We start from the raw sequence: 21,990 nt of genomic DNA on the forward strand, positions 1-21,990 counted from the left end.
CATTACTTTATTGGAGGAAAGCTCTTGCCTACACGTCAGCAGTGCTGCCTTACTCTGCAAATATTCCTTTACTGGGCATACCCACGCCACAAGGTCGACTTACAGGCACCAGAATACAGGGATGGACAACTAGTGGGGTTGAGGAGTTGGGTTCCTTTTTCGGGGATGACACTTTGTAGGACCAGGAGACCTTTGTGCAGGTTACTGGGGCTCCACGACACCTATATCTGTTATATGCCACGGTGTTACACTACATTAGAATCACATGGGCGCCGCGCCGAACCATACCCATACAGCATGAACTAGTGCACCTCCTATATTACATGGACCGGGAGGTCATCTAGTCCGCTGGCTCTATACGGGGATTAGGGCACACGCAGCCATTTCACTCCTGGCCCTCAGAGATCGCTGGGCAGAGGACTCTGGTGGGGAACTTACGGATAAGGCATGGCGGATTATGTTGGAACATATCAAAAGAGTATCACGTAATGCCAGACTTAAATGTATTCAAATTATGGTGCTCCATCGATCCTACCTGACCGCCAAGGTAATACACCATATGTTTCTGGATTCCTCTCATGGTTGTCCTCGTTGTGGAGGTGACGAGGCAGACTTCATCCATATGATGTGGTCTTATCCTCGGTTGCACAGTTATTGGACAATGGTTCGCCATGCCCTTGTTACGGTGATCCAACTACCGGTCCCGGACGAGGCCTTACCATGTCTTGTGGGTCTACATAGACGTCCAAGGGCGCACAGAGCTAGGATTAAATTCCTTGACCTTGCACTTATTTTGGCTAGTAGGGCCATAACTATGCGGTGGAAGTCACCTAGATCCCCTGTGGTCACTATATGGCAAACAGACTTAGTACAATGGGGTCGGGCGGAAGGAGCTGCTCTTAGGAAGGAGGAAGAGAAGGGGCTACGAAAGTACCCTATTTCTCTGGAATGGGAAACTATGCTGATCGAATTGGAAGCACTTGACTTCGCCCCATCGCCAGCGGCAGGGTCCCAGTAAGAAGCCGCCTTTCCCAGATATGTCCTGTGATATAGGCCCTCCACCAGAACGCAAGCGATCATATTTATTCCTCATACCCTACAGTTTAAGACACCAGGGAAGTCCCCCACAGGTGGTGGCAGTATCTGGAGTAACTAGACCAGGAGTGGGTGGGGGGTGGGTGGGGTTTGGTTTAGATGGGACGTTTTTATAATGTTCATGTTTACCTATAAAATGACAAGTTATTGTGATGGACTTGTAACTGTACTGCACATACTTTCTAAAGGAATTCTCGGATCTTGACTGCAATGTTTGGGGTACCCTTTGACAAGATATGCTGCCTTATGAGTATGGTGTGCATATGTCTACTATTTGTTTTTATATACGAGTGAGGGGTAAAATCAGAAAAGGCTGTACGGTTTATTTTATCTGTGACGCTGTCATTATCATTTCTGCAGTCGTTATTAGAGTGTGTTTAAAAAAACAAAAAAAAATGTTTCAGGCCTTAAAGCACACAGTTGAACCAGGGTTTTGACGGTGATTCTCTAGCCCATCTGTTTGAACGAGGAGGGGCCGTCGTCGCCACTGCCGAATAGACCCAGCTAGAGAACACCGCCACCTGAGCGTCGAGTTCTCCAACCAGTCTTGGTTTAGAGGCTACCAACACTGTGTTGAGTAAAGATGGATCAATGTTCCCAAAAGGTGATTTAAAGCTTGGACATACCAAAGGCAGAGCCCTAGACACTTCCCAAGAAAAGTAGGTTATGTAATGTCCAACCAGGTCACCGGACTGGGCTCCACCACTTGAATCGGAAAATTGGTGCAGATGGGATCAAGCACATGTCCGAATTCATGTGTGGGAAGGCTGACATGTTGATTGAGACGGGCAAAGAGCAGCCCATCAAGCAGCTCCTGTGTTTCCTGGCTATGTTCCTTTATGTTTCTTTAATCAAAGTTGCTTCTATCTTTTCGGAGTGTCTCTATAGTGCAAACCTCCTCCCCTGATCTTTGTTACTTTCCTTTTCATTTACCTGTCCTGCATTTGATAGTGAACCTGTCCTTGCATTCCTCATTCCTCATGTGTCCTCCATCCTTCTTTTGCTCACATCACTAAACGAAGGATACAGCAAAAGAGCACACAAGCATAGCTGCAAAAACTGGGGATACTGTCCAATAGATAAGGAAACTCACAGTCTGGTGGGAGTGGTGCATTCACCACACTGCCATTTATGTACAAAGCTTACATAACAAGCACCTCGGACTAGGGATAGTTATGGATAGGGTCAATAAGAGGGAGACCCTCAAACTGGGTTTAGTATGACCAGACAGTGGGGCCTGTGGCACTCAGCAATCTGTTCTAAAGTATGTGCGAAAATATCCCGGCTCCCTAGCCGCACCTCCTGGGCTCAGGTGGGTCTTGACTTTGGCCTTTGTCTGTAAAGCTGTTTTTTTTAAATACTGTTATCTGGGGATTAGGGCAAATGAAGGGAGTCTGAAGTTCATTATTGACACATTTTTGGTTGGGGACAAAAGTCTCCCTGTTAATCCCAGTGTGAGTTATTTAAATAAAGCAATTCAATCTTTAGAATAGAAAGTGATGACATATGGTATAAAACTCCATCAAGACTGTCCCTTAAATCAACATAGGAGTCTCAGGTCTTAGTATTTAGCCAGGCAGAAGATATGGCGGAGTTCACCAAACCTAGGTCTGCATCCTTACTCCTGAATTCCTACAATTCTTTGCTCCCGCAGTTCTATTTTCAAAGTAAATATCGAGAGAGCTGTGAGGTTATCCGTCGTGAGCACAGATTGTCATGGTCCTCAGTCTCAGATTGTCATGGTCCTCTGTCTCAGATTGTCATGGTCCTCAGTCTCAGATTGTCATAATCCTAAACCTCATATTGTCATGGTCCTCAGTCTCAGATTGTCGTGGTCTTCAGTCTCAGATTGTCGTGGTCCTCAGTCTCAGATTGTCATATTCCTCAGTCTCAGATTGTCGCTGTCCTCAGTCTCAGATTGTCCTGGTCCTAAGTCTCAGATTGTCGCAGTCCTCAGTCTCAGATTGTGGTGGTCCTCAGTCTCAGATTGTCGCGGTCCTCAGTCTCAGATTGTTGTGGTCCTCAGTCTCAGATTGTCGCGGTCCTCAGTCTCCGATTGTTGCGGTCCTCAGTCTCAGATTGTCGTGGTCCTCAGTCTCAGATTGTCGTGGTCCTCAGTCTCAGATTGTCGTGGTCTTCAGTCTCAGATTGTCGTGGTCCTCAATCTCAGATTGTCATAGTCCTCAGTCTCAGATTGTCGCGGTCTTCAGTCTCAGATTGTCATGGTCCTCAGTCTCAGATTGTCGTGGTCCTCAGTCTCAGATTGTCGTGGTCCTCAGTCTTAGATGGTCGCGGTCCTCAGTCTCAGATTGTCGTGGTCCTCAGTCTCAAGATTGTTGTGGTCCTCAGTCTCAGAATATCGCAGTCCTCAGTCTCATATTGTCGCAGTCCCCTGTCTCAGATTGTCGCAGTCCTCTGTCACAGATTGTCGTGGTCCTCGGTCTCAGATTGCCGCGGTCCTAAGTCTCAGATTGTCAAGGTCCTCAGTCTCAGATTGTCGCGGTCCTCAGTCTCAGATTGTCGTGGTCCTCAGTCTCAGATTGTCATGGTCCTCAGTCTCAGATTGTCATGGTCCTCAGTCTCAGATTGTCATGGTCCTCAGTGTCATATTGTTGCGGTCATCAGTCTCAGATTGTCGCGGTCCTCAGTCTCAGTTTGTCATAGTCCTCAGTCTCAGATTGTCATGGTTCTCAGTCTCGTATCCTTCTTTAGGTTGCAGGATGTGCTCTTATAAACACAAACTTTTATTCATCTTTTATGTTGCTGCCGGCAGTGAGCACTGAACGGAATCTTTAGATTAAACAGATTATGCTTTTTAATGAATTAAAGACCTCTAAGGAAGCAGCACCACACTGTTTGAACACTAAGAACGTTTCTGAATTTTGCCGTAATGCAAAATCCCTACATGCTATTGAAGACAAAAAATTCTCGTCATGAAGGATAGCAGCCTTTTAATTTAATTGTTATTGAATTACCCTTCATTAGGTGAATGATTGATTTTATGGACTGTAGTGTATGTGGTTATTCCTAACTAGTTACACATTGACAAGAAGTACGCAGCATGAGACACTATAGCCTTATAGCCGGCCGTAGCAGGCTATACCGGCTATTAAAGGCCCGCTGGATCGGTAAAGGCCCGAGCCGAAGGCGAGGGACTTTAACGAGACAGCGGGACTTTAATTGCTCGTATAACCCTGCTACGAAGGGCTATAAGGCTATTAGAACATTCTGCCACTAGAGGGCAGAATGTTCTAACAAATTAAACAAAGGGTTCTCGAATCTCGAGGGGATATAAATCCCCTCAAGCTTCGAGAAGCCTTTGTAGAAAATTGGAATGTTGCGCTGCGGGCCTTTACCGGCCCGTAGAAGCATGGAGCACTCCATTGTCTGCAATGGAGCTCCCAACATTCCAATGTTCTAATTTATGTTATACTAGATTTTTTGCATTACTTGTTATTTTATCCCTTAATTTATTTTATATTAGATGAAAGAGGGATCTTATGGATTGTAGGCAATGCTGCTCTACTCATCCAATGTAGGCCTAAAGCATGCAGCACGAGCCATTTCATGTTCTTGTTCTTTGTGATACAGCCTTATTTAAAAACACCATTAGTTTGGCTATTCGTGTCCCTATTGGATCTCTCATTGTGTGTGAACTTTATGATTCTAGGAATAATGGCTCATGTCTTTCGAACTTTTAGGTCTATTCCCTTAACCTGGGTGTTACATGCGTATGTTGTCGTTTGGTTGGTTTATTGATTTGTGATGATTTTAAGTAATCAAACAAATAAAGTTCATCATTCATTCATTGGGGCACCAGCACCTATTACTTTACAAGTTAGATACTGAAGACAAGGAAGTGATCTATGTAGGGAATCGCTATTCCAACTCTCCAAAATCAAACTAAGGTGTAGGAGTCACATGTCCTTTATAGCTCACTGTGCTATATTTAAAACATTGCAATTAATGAATAGCAAGCATCAAAAGGATCTCTCTGTGAAAAGGAGTGACCTACTTATCTATCTACATAAAATAAAAATACCACTATTATTATTTTCTGAGATTTAAGGCCACATAAAGGTCTCTGCAGCAGGTGTCTTAACCACATATTATATTTAAAAAGTGGACGTTGCATTCAATTAAGAAGAACAGATTCACTGCCATGAATATCCTAGGCAGTAGCGGTCCGTGGCGGGAGTAGCTGCTGGGCTGTGATGTTGGGAGGGGGATGGGCAGGGAGGGAGGTAGTCACTTATGGATTACGGAGGATTACAGTTAAGTAAACATATAAATAAATAAAACTAATTTTGTTGCGCGCACTGCATCCCCAAATGCGATGCAGTGCACGCAATGAAATTTGTTTTATTTATTTATATGTTTACTTACCTGTAATCCTCCGAAATCCATAGATTACTATCCCCCCACCATGCCCCTCCCCCTCCCATGTCACCGCCCGGCAGCTACTCCTACCACCGACCGCTACTGATCCTTGGTACTTATTTCTTAGTGGAAGAGCTTAAAAAATAAATATACACGTTGAGGCCCAGAATTTTGGGTCAGGTTTGTGTCACTTTTTTGGCAAAACCCTGATGCAAAATCTTGTTTGTTAAATATTGTAATGCGCTCTTATGTCCTCATGATAGACCAGCTAAACACAATAGACCTGCTAAATGTGTGATGTTTTAAAATCTGATGTCACTTCATGTGATGTCACTTCCTGTGATGTCATGAGTTGTGATGCCACTTTCTGTGTTGTCACGTGTGGTCACGTGCCATGATGTCATGCACCATGATGTCGCTTGCAAACTGCCTAAGTTAATTAGTCTCCCCACTTAAAAAAAAAGATGTTTGCTCTGAAACAGCTGTATACGCACCGGCATGGCATCGTTGAGGGAGGTACTGTAGGCGCATACACGTAAGGAGTACTGCTGCAAGCAATTTTCAAACAGCTGCAGTGACTCCACAACCTTCTCATGGAAGTCTTCGGCCGATTTATTTGCAAGTGCAAAGTACAAATAATCAGAGTATAACCTAGGAGAAACAAGAAACAGAAAGAGTAAACTGTGCAGTCCATAATACACAAATAACATCCGGCTCATACGGCATCACTCGGAACAGAACTACTCATAACGCTCAAACTTTTGCAGAAAATACCAATTTATTTGGAGGTAAGCTGAGTTCACAATATAAGTCAACTTTCGGCTTGGTGGCATAAATTCAATGCCCCTAAACAATGTACTAACAGTCAACTCTAATTGAACTTTACCTACCCCTTAGGGCTCTAATATCACCTCCATCCTTCTTTAGTGACAAACACACAAAGCAGGATTTGATTTTCTTTTTAAAAATAAAAAATAAAATACCCCCTCGCCATGGGCATCCTCTCTCATAGGGAGGGGAGTATTTAGCAGTTCTCATTACCTCTTTAAACCAGGGTTTTCCTGGCTGAGAACGGTAGTGAAAACTGACCTCTATTTCCATCCATCTAAACAAAATGCACACTAATTTGATACATTTATAGAACATATTACACTCCATAAATGTGGTTGTCAAGATTGTAGGGGGAAATAAGGGTAGTTGCAGGAAAGGAAGGCAGGAGACTATTGAGTAGTCCTGACTCAGAGTTGAGGTGGTGAGAACTGAGAAGAGGAATAAAAAGTCTTCTGCCTTTCAAAATAAGTTATGGAAGCATGGTAAAGCGACATGCAGAACATTTCTTAAATAATTTCTTGGACATACTTGTAAGAAAAGACGGCAGGGTCCCTGCAGTAAAGAATGGTTTCCGGGGTCTGGCACCGAATGCTCTGACCTGACTTCCCTAAGCACTGCATGATGGGAGGGGACGTTCTTCTTGCATGCCAATCACCAGTAGAACAGACACCTGAACATGGGGACTGGAGTATTTATAACTATTGAAACAACTAAGACAAGGATTGCTCCTCATTTGCTGGTTTTGATACTACCTAGTCTTTGTCGTTTGGATAACTTCTTTACAGCCTGGAAGATTTTCTCTAAAACCTCGCAGTCTGGTTTCAGATTCCATTGCCAGGAAGCATGGCAGCGCTATCAGGCAGGGGTATTACCGCTTCATATAACACTCGTGAAGGGGTAAGATATTGGTGAAAAAAACTAAAGGGGCTTTGTTTATTTGTCAGATTCCTCCTGCACTGTGTCTAGAGAGTGAATCCTGCCTCTTTGTCCTTGCCAACAGCATTGGGAGCTCTGTAATAGTGAGTACTTCCTGTGAGAATGGACGTTTCAACTCATCTTTGACTTGAAGAGGTCACACTCTAGCCCTTTGGTGGTGGTGCCGGGTCAGATTGGGATCACAATTTGGTCAGGGCACTGACAAAAATAGTGGCTCACATTCGTGGGGCGTGGCCCACATTCATGGGTGTGGCCGATATTCACGGGCGTGGCCCACATTTGCGGGGTTGTCCTTTCATGAAACACACAAGGAATGTAAGTGGGAGGATATTGTTCTTGGGAAGGACACAGGGCCAAGGTGACAATGTCCTACAAGCTCTCTATTACAAAATTATTCCCCAGCCCTCCAGCGCAGGAGCACCTGAAAAACAGCGAGACCCCTTCCTCTTAAAAAAATGATTCCCCAGCCCTCCAGGGCAGAAGCCCCTGAAAAACAGTGAGGCCCCTTATTATTAAAAAAATATTCCAAAGCCCTCCAGGGCAGGAGCACCTAAAAACAGTGAGGCCCCTTTCTATTACAAAATTACTCCTCAGCCCTCCAGCGCAGGAGCACCTGAAAAGCAGCGAGGCCCCTTTCTATTAGAAAATTAATCCCCAGCCCTCCAGCGCAGGAGCACCTTAGAAACAGTGAGGCCCCAGTTATTTGTAAACTACTCAGCCTTCCCCAGCCCTTCACTGCCTCGGGGCAATGGCCTGGCAGGAGAGGGGATAAAGCAAAAAACACAGCTGCTGGGCCATCCATGGGGATGGTGGTGGGGAAGGCTAAGGTGAAGATGGTGCCATGTCCCCACATTACCTGGCCCCCAAAGTGAGACCCAGTGTTCCTCCCTCACTATGCCCTGAATCAGAAGAGCTGTGGGCAAGGTGTTAATGCAAACACTGTTTCAGGGCTGCGTGGGCCCTAGGGCGGCTGAGGTGAAAATGGCCTGAGCCACACCTGGCCACCAGGGAGGCCGATTCTGGCACACAATCACCCTTCCCCAGCCCACCATCAGCGTGATTGCTTGGCAGGGCAGGGGGTCAATGAGAGGCTACAGCTGATCATTGCTGAACAGGCCTGTCAGTGCTCTCTGTGGACTGGGAGATATGGGGAAAAAACGGCCCGCAGCGGGCACTGAGACACCGGCCCTTCGGCCAATGCCCGAGTGCCCGCATTACCAATCCGTCCCTGGGTGGTGGGCTCATCGGCCCCAATTAGCCACACTGCTGCTTATACACTGACAAGGCAGCAGCAGCTACCTTGGATTTTAAGGCCAGAATCCCAAGTTTACAAACGTGCACCAGCTCCTTATTGGTCTGATCCTCATCAAAGGCCATCGTCACAAGAGCGCTGCTCACCTTGCGTCACAGGGAGAGATGCCTGGACGCAATGGCACCAGCCCTTATTTGCAGCCGCGGCCAGTAGTGGGAGTACCGGCCGGGCGGTGACGTGGGGAGGAGGAGGGGCAGGGTGGGGGTAGTAATGTATGGATTACGGAGTTTAACAGGTAAGTCAACATAAAAATAAATAAAACGAATTTCGTTGCGCGCACTGCATCGCATTTGGTGATGCAGTGCACGCAACAAAATTCGTTTCATTTATTTTTATGTTTACTTTCCACTTTAACTCCGTAATCCATACATTACTACCCCCACCCTGCCCCTCCCCCTGCCCAAGTCAACGCCCGGCCGGTACTCCCACTACCGGCCGGCGGCCGCGGCTGCTTATTTGGGAAAACTATTATGAACGTTTAGAGTACAGATAAATACATTTTCGTTGGCGTCTCTTTATCCATCGGAAGGCAGACACAGTGTCCCAATACAGCAGAACGTACTGAAACCATTTTCAAACGCACAACGGTTTTCACGCACAGGTCCGGCACTAGGAGGGTGGGGGTAGATGGGGGTGGTCAGAGGATGTATTGCCCCAGGCCCTGTACTCTTTCAGCAGAATGTGTTAATAGACTTTTTTGTTGTACTGTAGGCAAGCCTATCTTCTACAATAATAAAGAGGCAGCTTACGTGGACACGCTACTAGATGGCGCCATAGGGCAAGTTTTGTTTTCACTGGAGAGCATCTTATATTTGCAATACTTAGAGCAACGCTTTTACAGCACAAGGTAAATAAGCAATACGCCACCATGGCCCTGCTTTAGATTTTCGCCTTAGCCCTCGGAAAGATTTCTCACAAGTCTGTCATGTCATGCTTCGGAGGGCATTTTAGATGTGGGGTTCACTCGAGCAAGGTAGGTAATGGCGTACTCGTACACTAACACTACCCCCTCTACCCTCCTTCAAAGCATCATATATACATTAGACTAGAGGAATATTTAGAATGAGGTGCTGAGTTAGCACTGGCGCCTCGCGACGGCTATCCCGGGATATTACATGATTCAGAGAACAAAATGCCTCCACGTTTAGGGATAATAAATACTGAAACGTAAGTGCTCCTTAAGTGCTATATTCGTGGAACTGTCTAGAGAATACAAGAGATGTTGCTTTGCAAAATTGATAATGCGCACTATACCCTACTGTGTCACCGGGTAATGCAGTACAGTGACAGGCTCCGCACTGCAATACTTTACATAGTGAGGCCCTAGGAAGTCCTGGAAATGGAAAATAGGGCCTCGGTAACCCCCTAATACTCAGAGCTGCTGCACTTAACTGCGTAACCTAGGTCAGTGAACTCAAGCTGTTGCTTTTTAATTCTGTCATTATTTCTCTCTCCAGTAAAATTATAGGGAGGGCAGGGCATTCATTAAAGAAGGGTGTGATGTACTTCTTATCTTCCTGTGAGAGATTCTGAAGTCTCCAGCCATGTGAGAGCCCTCGCGCTCTCGCCCCTAGAGCCCTCCCTTGTCTCATCACCACTTGCACTCCGAGCAGATGGCACCTACCACCCGCCTCCCCGTACATTATCACTTTGCAGGACACTTCGCGTGCATCAGGACACAAAGGGGCATATTTACAAGGGGATTGAGCCCCCGGAACGTCACTTTAAAAAAAATGTTCCGGTGGTGCAATGCCCTGCACTATATTTACAAAGTGGCATGCAATGGGCATGCAATGGGCGTTGCTGTGGGTGTTCCACTGCAACACCTATTGCTTTCTGATGCTGCCACAAGGAGATGTAAATGTGAGGCAGTGTCAAAAACCTACGCCATGCAATAGCAGGTGTAAGAATGGCGCAATGAGGAGAAGCACTTTAATTTCTTCTTGTATTGCAGAATGCAGCATACATAGAAATAGTAAATCGCCCTTATTGATTGTTAATGTGCAGGAAGGGACACCTTTTTGCACATACACAATCATTCTCTGCAATGCAGGCACCCTTGCACCATGACGCAAGGGTGTCTGTGTTGGCGCTAGACAGCTATTTTTAGCACGAGGGAAAAAACAGGAGTAAACCATATTGTTTTAAATACTGCGCATCCCTGCATTCTGGAAATGGCTCCGCTGGCACTGCAACATTTGCCGAAGCTCCACACTGCGTCATTTCATTGGAAATATGCCCCTTAGTGAGCCTGTAGATACTTTAATTGCAAATCTATATCAGAAGATGCTTGCTTTGTTGTGAATGGTTTATGTCATGTATCAACTTTTTGGAGTTTCATTCTAAATCCCTCTCCTCTAAGTCAGCCCGTCTTAAAAGGCATAACTCACCCAGAGATTGAGTTTATAGAGTGTGATTACTATTCATGCTGTACATGAGTTTTAATCCCTTAACCACCTCCTGGAGTAAGGTTTGACTACTCATTGTTGCAACCTTTGAGAAACACGTGTAAAAGACAAATAACTCTGGTGTCCAAATGGAATAAAGTAGTCTTAAGCTTTGAAATTTAAGATAAATGTCAATCTTTACCATGCACACTGCCTAGTAGCCATCTATGTCAATAGCACCTGGTCCACTGGGTACAATTTAGCCATGGAACTAGGATACTTGGCATCTTGTAACAGTTTCTTCCATCTAAATATGCTGGAAATAAACCCTGGGGCAGATTTACAATAAAGTGATGGGTCTGCAGAGATGCGTCACTTTCCCTGTGCCACCCTGACAAACCCTTGCACCACATGGATGCGCTGTATTTACAATACGGTGCACCATCGCACAAGGATTGACAAATGCATCAGGAATTCTGAAGCATCTGTTAGGGCAAAAGCCACGCATTGCTGGAGTCGTGTCGCAAGCACGACGCAACTTTAGCAATGCGTGTTGCGGCCTATTCCCAATACACTGCATCACTCCTTATGCCTGCTTCAAGCAGACGTAAAGTTTTGACGCAGTGGCGTCCTAAAAGTCACGCAGTAAAATCTTGTAGATTTCACTGCATCACTTTTACAAGGCTTTCCTGTGTGGGAACGCCTACCCTGCATACATTATATCTGACGCAGGTATAATGTCACGCAGGGCTTTACAATGTGATGCATCTCCCTAGATGCGTCACGTTGTAAATGGTCTGCAACTTTTACACCGCCGCTGCGTTTTAAAAGTGACGCAACAACAACGCAAAAGTGACGCAAGAGGTTTGTAAATCTGCCCCCCTGTGTTTAAAAGCTGTGCAGGGCCCACAACATAGTTACATTTCCCTTGGATAGGCAGCCTTTATCCTTTCTACCAGAATCACTGCCATCCCAGTTGCGATCTATTGGAATAGTTGGAAACGTAAAACCAGGATACACAATTTTTAACTCCGACCTCCCATCTGGCCAAATTCTGTGCCCTTGGGCACCTTTTGAACTTATTGCTGTTCTCCATTTTGGCAAGATTAGGAGTATTTATAAATCACTGTCAAAGCAGCTGGTAAAGAACATGGTCTAAAAATGAGCTGGATAGTACCGGGGGAGGGGAGCTGTTTCCAGTCTCGTGGTATATTCATCAAAATGCAATATGGTGGTAAATGTATACCCTTAGCAGCAAGTAACAGGGTGCATCATTCTCAGGGAAACTATTTAACTAATTGTTTGATCCTGAGCAAATCATACACTCCCTGTACCTCATACCACTGATCTGACAATATGTCCGCACTTTGAAACAGGTTCATGGAAGAAATAACCATCAATTGCATACTCCCTAAACAGGTGCAAAGCATGGAATTCATTAACACATTCAGGGCTATTTATCAACATGTGGCTGCATTTGTATCTCAACAGATGAATGTGCTCGTGGAGATGCATTGTGCAGGGACTGTTAGACCCGGCCTCGTGGTGTGGTCCTCCCTGACACGTAGCAACTCCCGTCCGAGCTTCCACCACAACAGATCCCTGAGTCCCCCGGCCTAACTAACCCTTCCCTCCACGTTAAGTCCTAACCCTTCCCGGACTTCCCAGCCCGTGCCTCCATCTTCCCGGCCCGTAGGCCCTGTGTGCCCACTTTTCGGCACCTAAGATGGCCGCCCGAGCCAGCGCGGCCTAGGTCGAGAGGCGTCACCCTGGCGGGAGGACAGAGCGCTCCTGCGAGTGAGAAAGGGAGGAGCAGTATCCTTCACACCTCCGACCTCTCCTCGAGAAGTGGGTTTCGATCGCCCCTCCATCCGCCTGGAGGGCTGGCTCCACGCCTGCTGTGTGTCTGGGGCTCCTCCCGAAACCAACCTGAATGGACCAAAGGAAACCCCAACAAGCGGCCCCCAGGTGCCAAGACACCTGCCGACGAGACTCCGGAGATCAAAGAGGAGCAGGCCTATAACTGGGGGTGCTCCGGGACTATCGAGAGATTCGACTCTGGAACATCGAGAGCCTGCTAACGTGATCGCGGCTCATTTGGCAGAGAAGGACTTCTGCTGGAACCACCTGAGCCCTGCTGAGTGACTCGCGGCTCCCTTGCAACTTTGAAACACCTGAGCCCTGCTGAGTGACTCGCGGCTCCTCTGAAGATCGTAAGAACACCGACATCGTGCTTCAGCCCTGCTGAGTGACTCGCGGCTCCCCTGCAACCTTGAACCATCTGAGCCCTGCTGAGTGACTCGCGGCTTCCCTGAAGATCGTAAGACCTACGACATCTTGCTTGAGCCCTGCTGAGTGACTCGAGGCTCCCTGACTCTCTTGGTCCGGCGGGACCCTGAAAGATCGCCCGGTATCCCCTGGCTCGAGAATTGAGAGCTGTGCGCCGGATACGTAACGACATTGACACTGATCTTAAAGACTGTCTCGCTACCCCTACCATGACCAAGACTCTTGAAGCTCTGCTCTACATGTAATTACCAGCTTTTAAGATCATAAAGATCCCTTGAATTACGAGATAAAGAAATGTTCTTAAGAAGCTACGGTGTTGTGTCTCTTTGTCGTGTGGTGCTTGTGTAGTGTGTACCATCCTAGAATCGAGACTCTCCCCCTGAGAAGTCTCTCCCAGTAATCATCTTCGTACCTAGGGAGGTGGGTCCCAGGGTGGTCAGGTACACTTCCTGCCCCCCCTTGAGGTCGCCTTCTAACAGGGACCCTCCTGAGCTGCAGTTCTTTCCACATAGCCACCAATAGGTACTTTTTCATGCCTCTTTAAGGGCTGAACGAGCGAGAGTCGCTTGTCCTGTGAGACGGTTATCTGTGGCATGGACTCAGGAAGAAAAGCCTTGATTGCAGTACAAACTTGTAAAAAGCACAAATGTTGGCCACCCTATGTCCCGGTTTCCTCATCTCACCTTCCTACAGGAGCACATCTCACTAAATAGCCCAAAATCCCCAGTTCTCTCCTTTCAAACAAGAATACAAATGTTAATGCGGGAATGCTCCTGCTTGTGTTCATCAGGGGGGGACTACTCCAGATGCATAGGAGGAAGGGAAAGAATGAAGGCGAGGTGGCCAATATATAACTGGTATGAAGCCAATCGCTCTATTGCTGGATACAAAGAATCGGAACGAATGTGGATGTAAATAGGTGAAATATCTTTGCTTTGGTGTTTATATACCCCAGAGTCCCTGCAATAGATCTCACCCACAATGCACCAGCACAAGCTACCAGACCTGCAAGAAGCCAAACGCATCTATTACTCTTAGACGGAAGCTAGCAGTCTTTCAGGTGCACCATCATGGCTGCTGCCATGTACCCTAAGCATGCTGTGCCCCATGTTGGCAGAAACACTCTGCAGTTCTTTCAGCTGAGTATCAACAAATAACAAGGTCTTGGCAAATGTAAAATAATGGATTTTGTTTCTTTGATACTCAAGACAAAACTAAGGTGCCAATTCCCTTCTCTTGCTTCACTTCTATTGAAAGAAGAACTGCATCACACTGGTGATCCCGAAACATGGCACAAGGTAACTGTGTTTGTTTAATATCTTTCAGAGGTGTGAGGCTATGTCAAGAAATTTCTTATTTTAAAGAGCATTTCCTTCAATCAGTGTTCAAAGTGGGTGGGACTTGAGGGGCACGACGTGCCCATACTTTTTTAATTTAAGAAAAAACGTACCCCTACTTTTTGTGAAAAGACAACCGTCCAGGGACATTTAATACCAACAGCTGAAATGCTTCACCTGAAGTGTAAGGCAGTGAGTCTCCTGTGCCATAAACTGAGGAAGAGGCAGAAAGCTAAACAAGCCTTTTTGATGGGTGCGCCTGCTTCTTTGAAAGAAATATGTATGTGCACAACTGTCCTTCCGCACAGATAACATCCTACCTCCTACCCCGGGCATGTTGGCAGTCGATGACCTCACAAAGCACCACAATCACTCGATGTGCAACATACTAGATGCTATGGTATGGTACCACTACAACTGAAAAGAATACCCTTCACAATCTCCAAACCTTGGTACAATGGGAACCTAAATACTGATAGAAAAAATCTAAGACTAGCAGAACGTACATGGCATCCTAGCCCTCCGTGTACCATCTTTCGCAGCTGAGCTCTATCAGAAATGTACACAACAAACGCATCAGAAGCTCTAAAGCTAGCTATTTCAGAGAACAACTAGACCAGGCATGAAATCATCCAAAAAAGCTATTTCAGCTCATCAAGCTTCAATCTAACAACACACCTATTCCGACCTCCACAGGACCTGATCAGCAGCCGAACTCTGAGGAAAATGCTTCCTTCTTCCAGGATAATACAACAAAGATTGAACATGATCTACAGGCAGCCCGTGAGAATCTACTTGCCACTTTTCTATCCCCTGGGCTGGTTATGCTCCCTCAAAGTCTGGTTCCTCTGCCCAAAAACATAGCCTCTTGGAATATTCCAAACCAGCACGATACGAAAAACTCTGGCGACTCTGGAACCTTCCAACGACTTCAATGGCCCCGTACCTCCAAACTTCTTCAAGGAGATCAGATCATCCATACTCCCTCTATGGATGAAGATAGTTAACGCCTCCCTGCTTCAAGGGTCAATCCCGGACTGCTTAAAGTCCTGGCAGGTCACCCCCATACTAAAAAAAAAAACGGCTGACCAGACCATTCTTCACAATTTTCGTCCAATCTCTACCATTCCCACTCTGGCAAAATCCTGGAGAAATGCGTTCACACACAACTTTGTAGTCATATTGAAAAATTCCAACTTCTTGGCAAATTCCAATCCGGCTTCAGACAAGGTCATAGCACTGAATCTGCTGTTATTCACATTGTGGATGATGCACTACGTATGCTGGACCAACATGAATCATGCCTTTTGATCCTAATTGACTTTTCATCATCATTTGACACAGTCAAACATGATACCCTCATCGGTCTCCCGGAGCACTGGATGGGGTTATCAGGGACAGTGTTTAACTGTTTTTCTTCTTTTCTTCACAATAGATCCCAAAGGCTGAAGGTTAATCAGTCCCTCTCCGAACCCTCTCCGCTCACTCTGAGAGTACCTCAGGGGTCCACGCTCTCACTCACTCTCTTCAACCTGTTCATGGAACCTCTAACAGAAATCCTGAAAGTGTCTAACATCCATTATCACATGTATGCTGATGACACACAACTGTACCTGAAAACCTCCTCCCCAGAGGACATAAGATCTCTCAACTCAGTGCTTCAAGAAACACAAAGTTGGCTGACACTCAATCATCTGAAACTAAATGCTCTTAAAACTGAATTCCTCCTCATCACTCCAGACAAACAGTCCCCAGTCATTGCAAAATGGATGCACCAACTGATAGCCCTCAACTACTTGCCAAATATCATTAACTCTATGAGCTCACTCGGATTAATACTTGACAGTCACCTGAACATGCAGAATCACATCAGTTCTCTCACCAAAGGAGCAAACGTCCATTTAAGCATCCTAAGGAAAATAAAACCGTTCCTTCACCACAATGACCTCAAAACTGCGGTGCAAGCATTAGTGATCTCTAAGCTGGATTATGGCAGTGCAACCCTATGTGGTTTTCCGAGAGCGAGGATTGGCACACTCAAGGCCTCTCTCAATTCTGCTGCAAGGCTCATCACAGGCTCCAAACATTATCAACACATCTCACCTGAGATTAAAGCTCTTAAGTGGCTTTCGTATTAGGCAAGGATACATTTAAAAATTGCCTGCATCACTCACAAAGCTCTACACTTCAACAACACTCTATAACTTGCACAAAAACTTGAGATCTCAGTAGGTTCCAGAACCTGTAGAGGCTCCAGCACCTTACTACTTAAACCACAGAAATTCCATAAAATGAAACCATACAATCGAGCATTCTCAGGTATTGCACCTAGAATTTGGAACTCCTTACCACCAGAATTAAGGCTGAATAATTCCACAGCTTCATTCAAAAAGGGAAGTCAAACTGATTCTTTAAAAAAAAGAAATTGTATTCAATCACCGATTTATCATTTCATTGATACATAATCATAAAAAAGAGAGTCAATATTAATTCAGCTTAAAATTGTCACCTTGTGCTAATGCATATCCTTGTACATTTACAGTAAAGTCTCATTGCTGCACTTATTATGGTATAAGAAAAACAACATAAACATAACCATCATTATGATCCTCCCTTCCCGTTAATCCACCATTAATAAAGCCCTGTTCCAATCCTTCTAATCTCAAACGGGATCCCCCTAGCTTTAATCAAGGGAAGACACTGCTTGTAGCTATTCCCAGCTAGTTACTCTCCAGCCTCTGTTTCCATTCTATAACTGGAGCCCAAATACGCTTCCCTAGCTACTTTGCTTTCCATCCTTTTTTCCCATGTAATGCCTTCTCTAAACTATATATAACTAGACGCCGTGACAGCCATTGTTGAAGCGTTGGGGGATTTGGGTCTTTCAAAAAAGATGCTATACAGATCCTACTTATCCCATTGCCAAAAATAAAAAATCCTGGTAAGCTACAGGAACTCCTTCTCTAATTACTCCCATAACCATTAATTCATTAGTTAAACGTATCTGGATCCCGAGTGCTCTTGCCATAAACAGTTCTATTGCCTTTTTAAAGGGAGCTAGGGTAGAACATGAGGCAAACATATGAAACATGTCAGCTTCCGTACTTTGGCAGCACGGGCAGCTTTTACCACTTGTACCCCCCCATCGAGCTATTCTTTCTGGTGTGTAATATAATTCATAGATAGTTTTATAATGTTGAGTCTGGAGGTTCGCCACCTTTAATACTGTGCTCGCCAATTTGAGCGAGGTTTCAAGCTCATTCCCGACTAAACTCAATTTCATTCTCCACTTTTCAGAGGCTTTCTCCAGATCGTCCTCTTTATACTGACTCAGTTCTCCATATATCTGTGTAATTGAGCATCCCTCCTGACTTTGCAATCGTTCCATGACCACCTCTCTTTCAAATACCTTATTGCCTCCTTGCTTTTTTAACAAAGCCTACCTGATCTACAGGTACTTATAACAATCTCTGCGCTCTAAATTATATAAATCTTGTGCTTTATAAAAAGAAATTATCCCAGTAGTGTCAGTAAAATCCCCAATAGTCTTTACACCAAGCTCGTCCCATCGTCTCATTACATTATCATGAAATACCTCAGATAATGAGGGATTCTTAAATAAGGGGGTGTAGTGATTCATTCTTCCAAGTCCCAGTTTTTTCCGGACTAGGGTCCAAACCGTTATTGCTGCCCCAAGCATCTTAAACTTAACTTTCTTGTAATAGCTTGCCTCGCTGAACCTTAAAAGCCAGTTATTGGCCTCCCTTTTTAATAAAAGTTCATAGATATCTGGCACACCTTCCCCTCCCCCCCATTTATCCGACGTTATGTCTCCTAGTAACCCCCTCATATACTGGAGGATCGCTGCCCAGTAGTATGCCCTAAAGTCGGGTACTGCCCTGCCCCCTCTATCTCTAGGGAGGGATATAAATTTAATAGCCCTTCTCATTCTCCCTTGCGCCCAGATAAAGTTGTTGCCAACTCCTTCCATCTCTTTAAACCAGTTGTTACTAAATTTCAGTGGGATAGTCCTGAATAAATACGGGACCTTTGGAAGGAATACAATTTTTATCATGTTGCAGCGCCCCACTATCGTCAGATGTAGATTATTCATTCTATCGAGGCCTTTTTTAGAATTTTGGATTACAGGTCCCAAGTTCTTTTCCACTTTTTTTTGTTAAATCTGATGTTATTGTTACTCCAAGGTACATAGCTGATTCTGTTACTCTTTGATCAGTCAGGGTTGCTTTGTTACTAATAACAATTTGTGTCTTGCTTTGGTTTAGTTTATAGCCAGACAGTGCCCCATAGATAGCTGCTTATTGTTCTATTTACACCAGAGCTGACATGGGTTCTGCAGACGTAATTGCTAAGTCATCTGCATAGCCTAAGATCTTAGTTTCATACCCGCTCAGCGTTATCGGAAGGATGTTTCTATTTAACTCTATTCTCCTAATAAAGGAATCAATATAAAAAGCAAAAAGTAGCAGGGAACAAGGATATCCTTGCGGAGTTCCTCGACGAATGTTAATTACATTACTCACCTCGCCCATAGCTCGGAGTCTGATCTTAGGGTTTATATATAGTGCCTGTAGTGCCTTTATACAGCCTCTTCCAACATTTACTTTTTCTAGTGCAGACCAGAGGAAGCCACACAAGACCCTATCGAACGCTTTCTCGGCGTGAAGCAATATAAGGGCCATAGGTTCTCGTGAGGCTGCCGTACCATCAAATAAGGCGCACACTCTTCTGATGTGGTCTGCCGTACCCCTCCCTGGAATAAACCCGTGTTGTATAGGAGAGATTACCTTCCCTATTATCGAGCTCAGACGGTTAGCTAAAATCTTTGAGTATATTTTAGTGTCACCGTTCATGAGGCTGATTGGTCTATATGAGCCTGGATCTGTTGGGGGCGTGCCCTTTTTTGCCCTTTTTTGAAAAATACCACCATTGTGGCTTCACCCCAGGATTGTGGGGGTGTTTCTCCGCACTGGGTTTGAATCATTAGTCTACAAATATCTTCTTTTAAAGCTGACATTTTTTTTGTAAAATTCAAGGGGAATAAGATCAGGTCCTACCGCCTTCCCAGCAGGTAGATCGTTGATTGCCCCCTGAATTTTCTCCAAAGAAAAACAAGCCTCCATAGCTGCAGTGTCCTCCATAGAGAACCTCTCAATTAAAGCAGACTCAAGATAATGATCTACTTCCTCTCTATCCAAGACCCTGTCCAAGTCATATAAATTTTGGTAGAATTCCTGAAACACTATACATATCTCCTTATGGGTGGTAGCAGCTACCCTGTGTCTGAAATCAACTCTGATATATCCCATTGCCTGTTGCCTGTCTAGTTTTGACTGCTAAGATACACCCTACTTGTTCACTATATTCATGTTGATCCTGTTTCCAGGCCAAAACATTTCCAGCCGCCTTAGAGACAATCAATTCCCCTGCCGCAGCCTTAGCTAGCGCCAGTTTCTGAGCTATCTCTTCTATGCTGCGATTAGAGCCAATCGCCCTGACCAGTTCTTCCTCTAGTACGATAATTAGCCTTATCTTCATCTCCATCTCTGCCTTTTCTGCCTTATTTCGTCTTATAGTATTGGTTCAAGTTCAAGTTCAAGTTCAGGAATTTATATAGCGCACTACTCACCCAGAGGGTCTCAAGGCTCTTGGGGGGGTGGGGGGGGGGGGTTCATTATTTATCGAATAGCCAGGTTTTAAGTTCTTTTCTGAAGGAGATGTGGTTCTGTGTAAGGCGGAGGTGAGTGGGGAGTGAGTTCCAGGTCTTGGCCGCCAAGTAGGAGAAGGATCTACCTCCCATGGTGGATCTTTGGATACGCAGAACTGCGGCGAGGGCTTGATTGGAGGATCTTAGTTGGCGGGTGGGTGTGTAGAAGGATAGTCGAGTGTTGAGGCATTCGGGTCCTAGTTTGTAAAGGGCTTGGTGTGCGTGGGTGAGGAGACGGAACGTTATTCTCTTGTTGACGGGAAGCCAGTGGAGGTCTTTCAGGTGGCCGGTAATGTGATCATTGCGAGGGATGTCCAAAATGAGTCTCGCTGATGCGTTTTGGATGCGTTGGAGTTTTTTCTGTAATTTGGCTGTGATTCCGGCTTATAGTGTGTTTCCATAGTCCAGTTGACTCGTGACCAGTGCGTGGGTGACAGTCTTTCTTGTTTCGGGGGGGATCCAACGGAAGATTTTTTTGAGCATACGAAGTACGTTGAAGCAGAAGGATGAGACTGCGTTGACTTGTCTGGTCATCGAGAGTGAGGAGTCTAGGATGAAGCCAAGGTTACGTGCGTGGTCTGTGGTTATGGGTGCTGTGCCCAGAGCCGAAGGCCACCATGAGTCGTCCCAGGCAGAGGGGGATGATCCTAGGATGAGCACCTCCGTTTTATCTGAGTTAAGTTTTAGGCGGCTGTTTTTCATCCATTCGGCTACTTCTTTCATGCCTTCGTGAAGATTGGTTTTGGCGGTGTTAGGGTCTCTGGGGAGGGAAAGGATCAACTGGGTGTCGTCAGCGTAGGAGATGATGTTAAGGTTGTGTTGACGCGCGATGGATGCGAGTGGACTCATGTAAGCGTTGAAGAGGGTGGGACTGAGTGATGATCCTTGTGGTACACCGCAGATGACTTCGGTGGCCTCTGATTTGGATCACTGACATAATATAGAATGACAAAATATAGACTTACCAAAATATAGTCACCAAAATATAGAATGCCAAAATATCGAATTCCTATCTACAAACAGGTAAGTACAAAAATATCGAATCCAAAATATAGTCTGTAAAAAATATAGTCAGTCAAAATATCGAATTTTTTTAAATGTCTTAAAAGTAATTTAAAATTAATGAAATAATAAATATAATTACCTAAAACATACTTAAAAATACTCAAATAACCTTAAAATTAAGCTATAATTAATTTAAGTTATTAATAAAAAATGTACAATATTTTACCGTAGGATAGCAGGAGGGTAACATTTAATATTACCACTCCAGTGAGTGCAACAGTAGGGAAAGCTTTGTATAGCGTAGGGGTAAAAAATACTATTCCCACTCCAGTGAGTGCAACAGTAGGGAAAGCGTTGGATAGCGTAGGGGTAAAAAATACTATTCCCACCCCAGAGAGTGCAACAGTAGGGAAAGCGTTGGACAGCGGGAGGGTGAAAATTACTATTCCCACTCCAGTGAGTTTAACATTAGGGAAAGTAATGATTTAATATATTATTAAAAATAAATTAAATATCAATGCCAATAAAACATTAATTGAAATTAATAACCAATTTAATATTATGTAATAATTAATTAGAAATACAACTACATATTAGTTATTGCAAATTAATAACCTATTCATAATTATCTAACAACTAATTAATTTTCAATAACAAAAACTAATTAATAATAAAAATTAATACCAATTA

The 21,990-nt window shown here is 44.8% G+C and overlaps 1 protein-coding gene across 1 annotated transcript in view; it reads right to left on the reverse strand.

Moving 5' to 3' along the window:
- CHST15 (carbohydrate sulfotransferase 15) overlaps positions 1 to 21,990 on the reverse strand; it is a 418,011-nt gene that overhangs the window by 38,317 nt on the left and 357,704 nt on the right. Inside the window, exon 7 of the mRNA XM_086950617.1 lies at positions 5,970 to 6,126. Within this exon, the coding sequence (XP_086806743.1) occupies positions 5,970 to 6,126 (157 nt within the window). The remainder of the gene's footprint in view (positions 1 to 5,969; positions 6,127 to 21,990) is intronic.

Source organism: Lissotriton vulgaris, unplaced genomic scaffold (assembly GCF_964263255.1).
Source record: "Lissotriton vulgaris unplaced genomic scaffold, aLisVul1.2 SCAFFOLD_656, whole genome shotgun sequence".
Lineage (NCBI taxonomy): Eukaryota > Metazoa > Chordata > Amphibia > Caudata > Salamandridae > Lissotriton > Lissotriton vulgaris.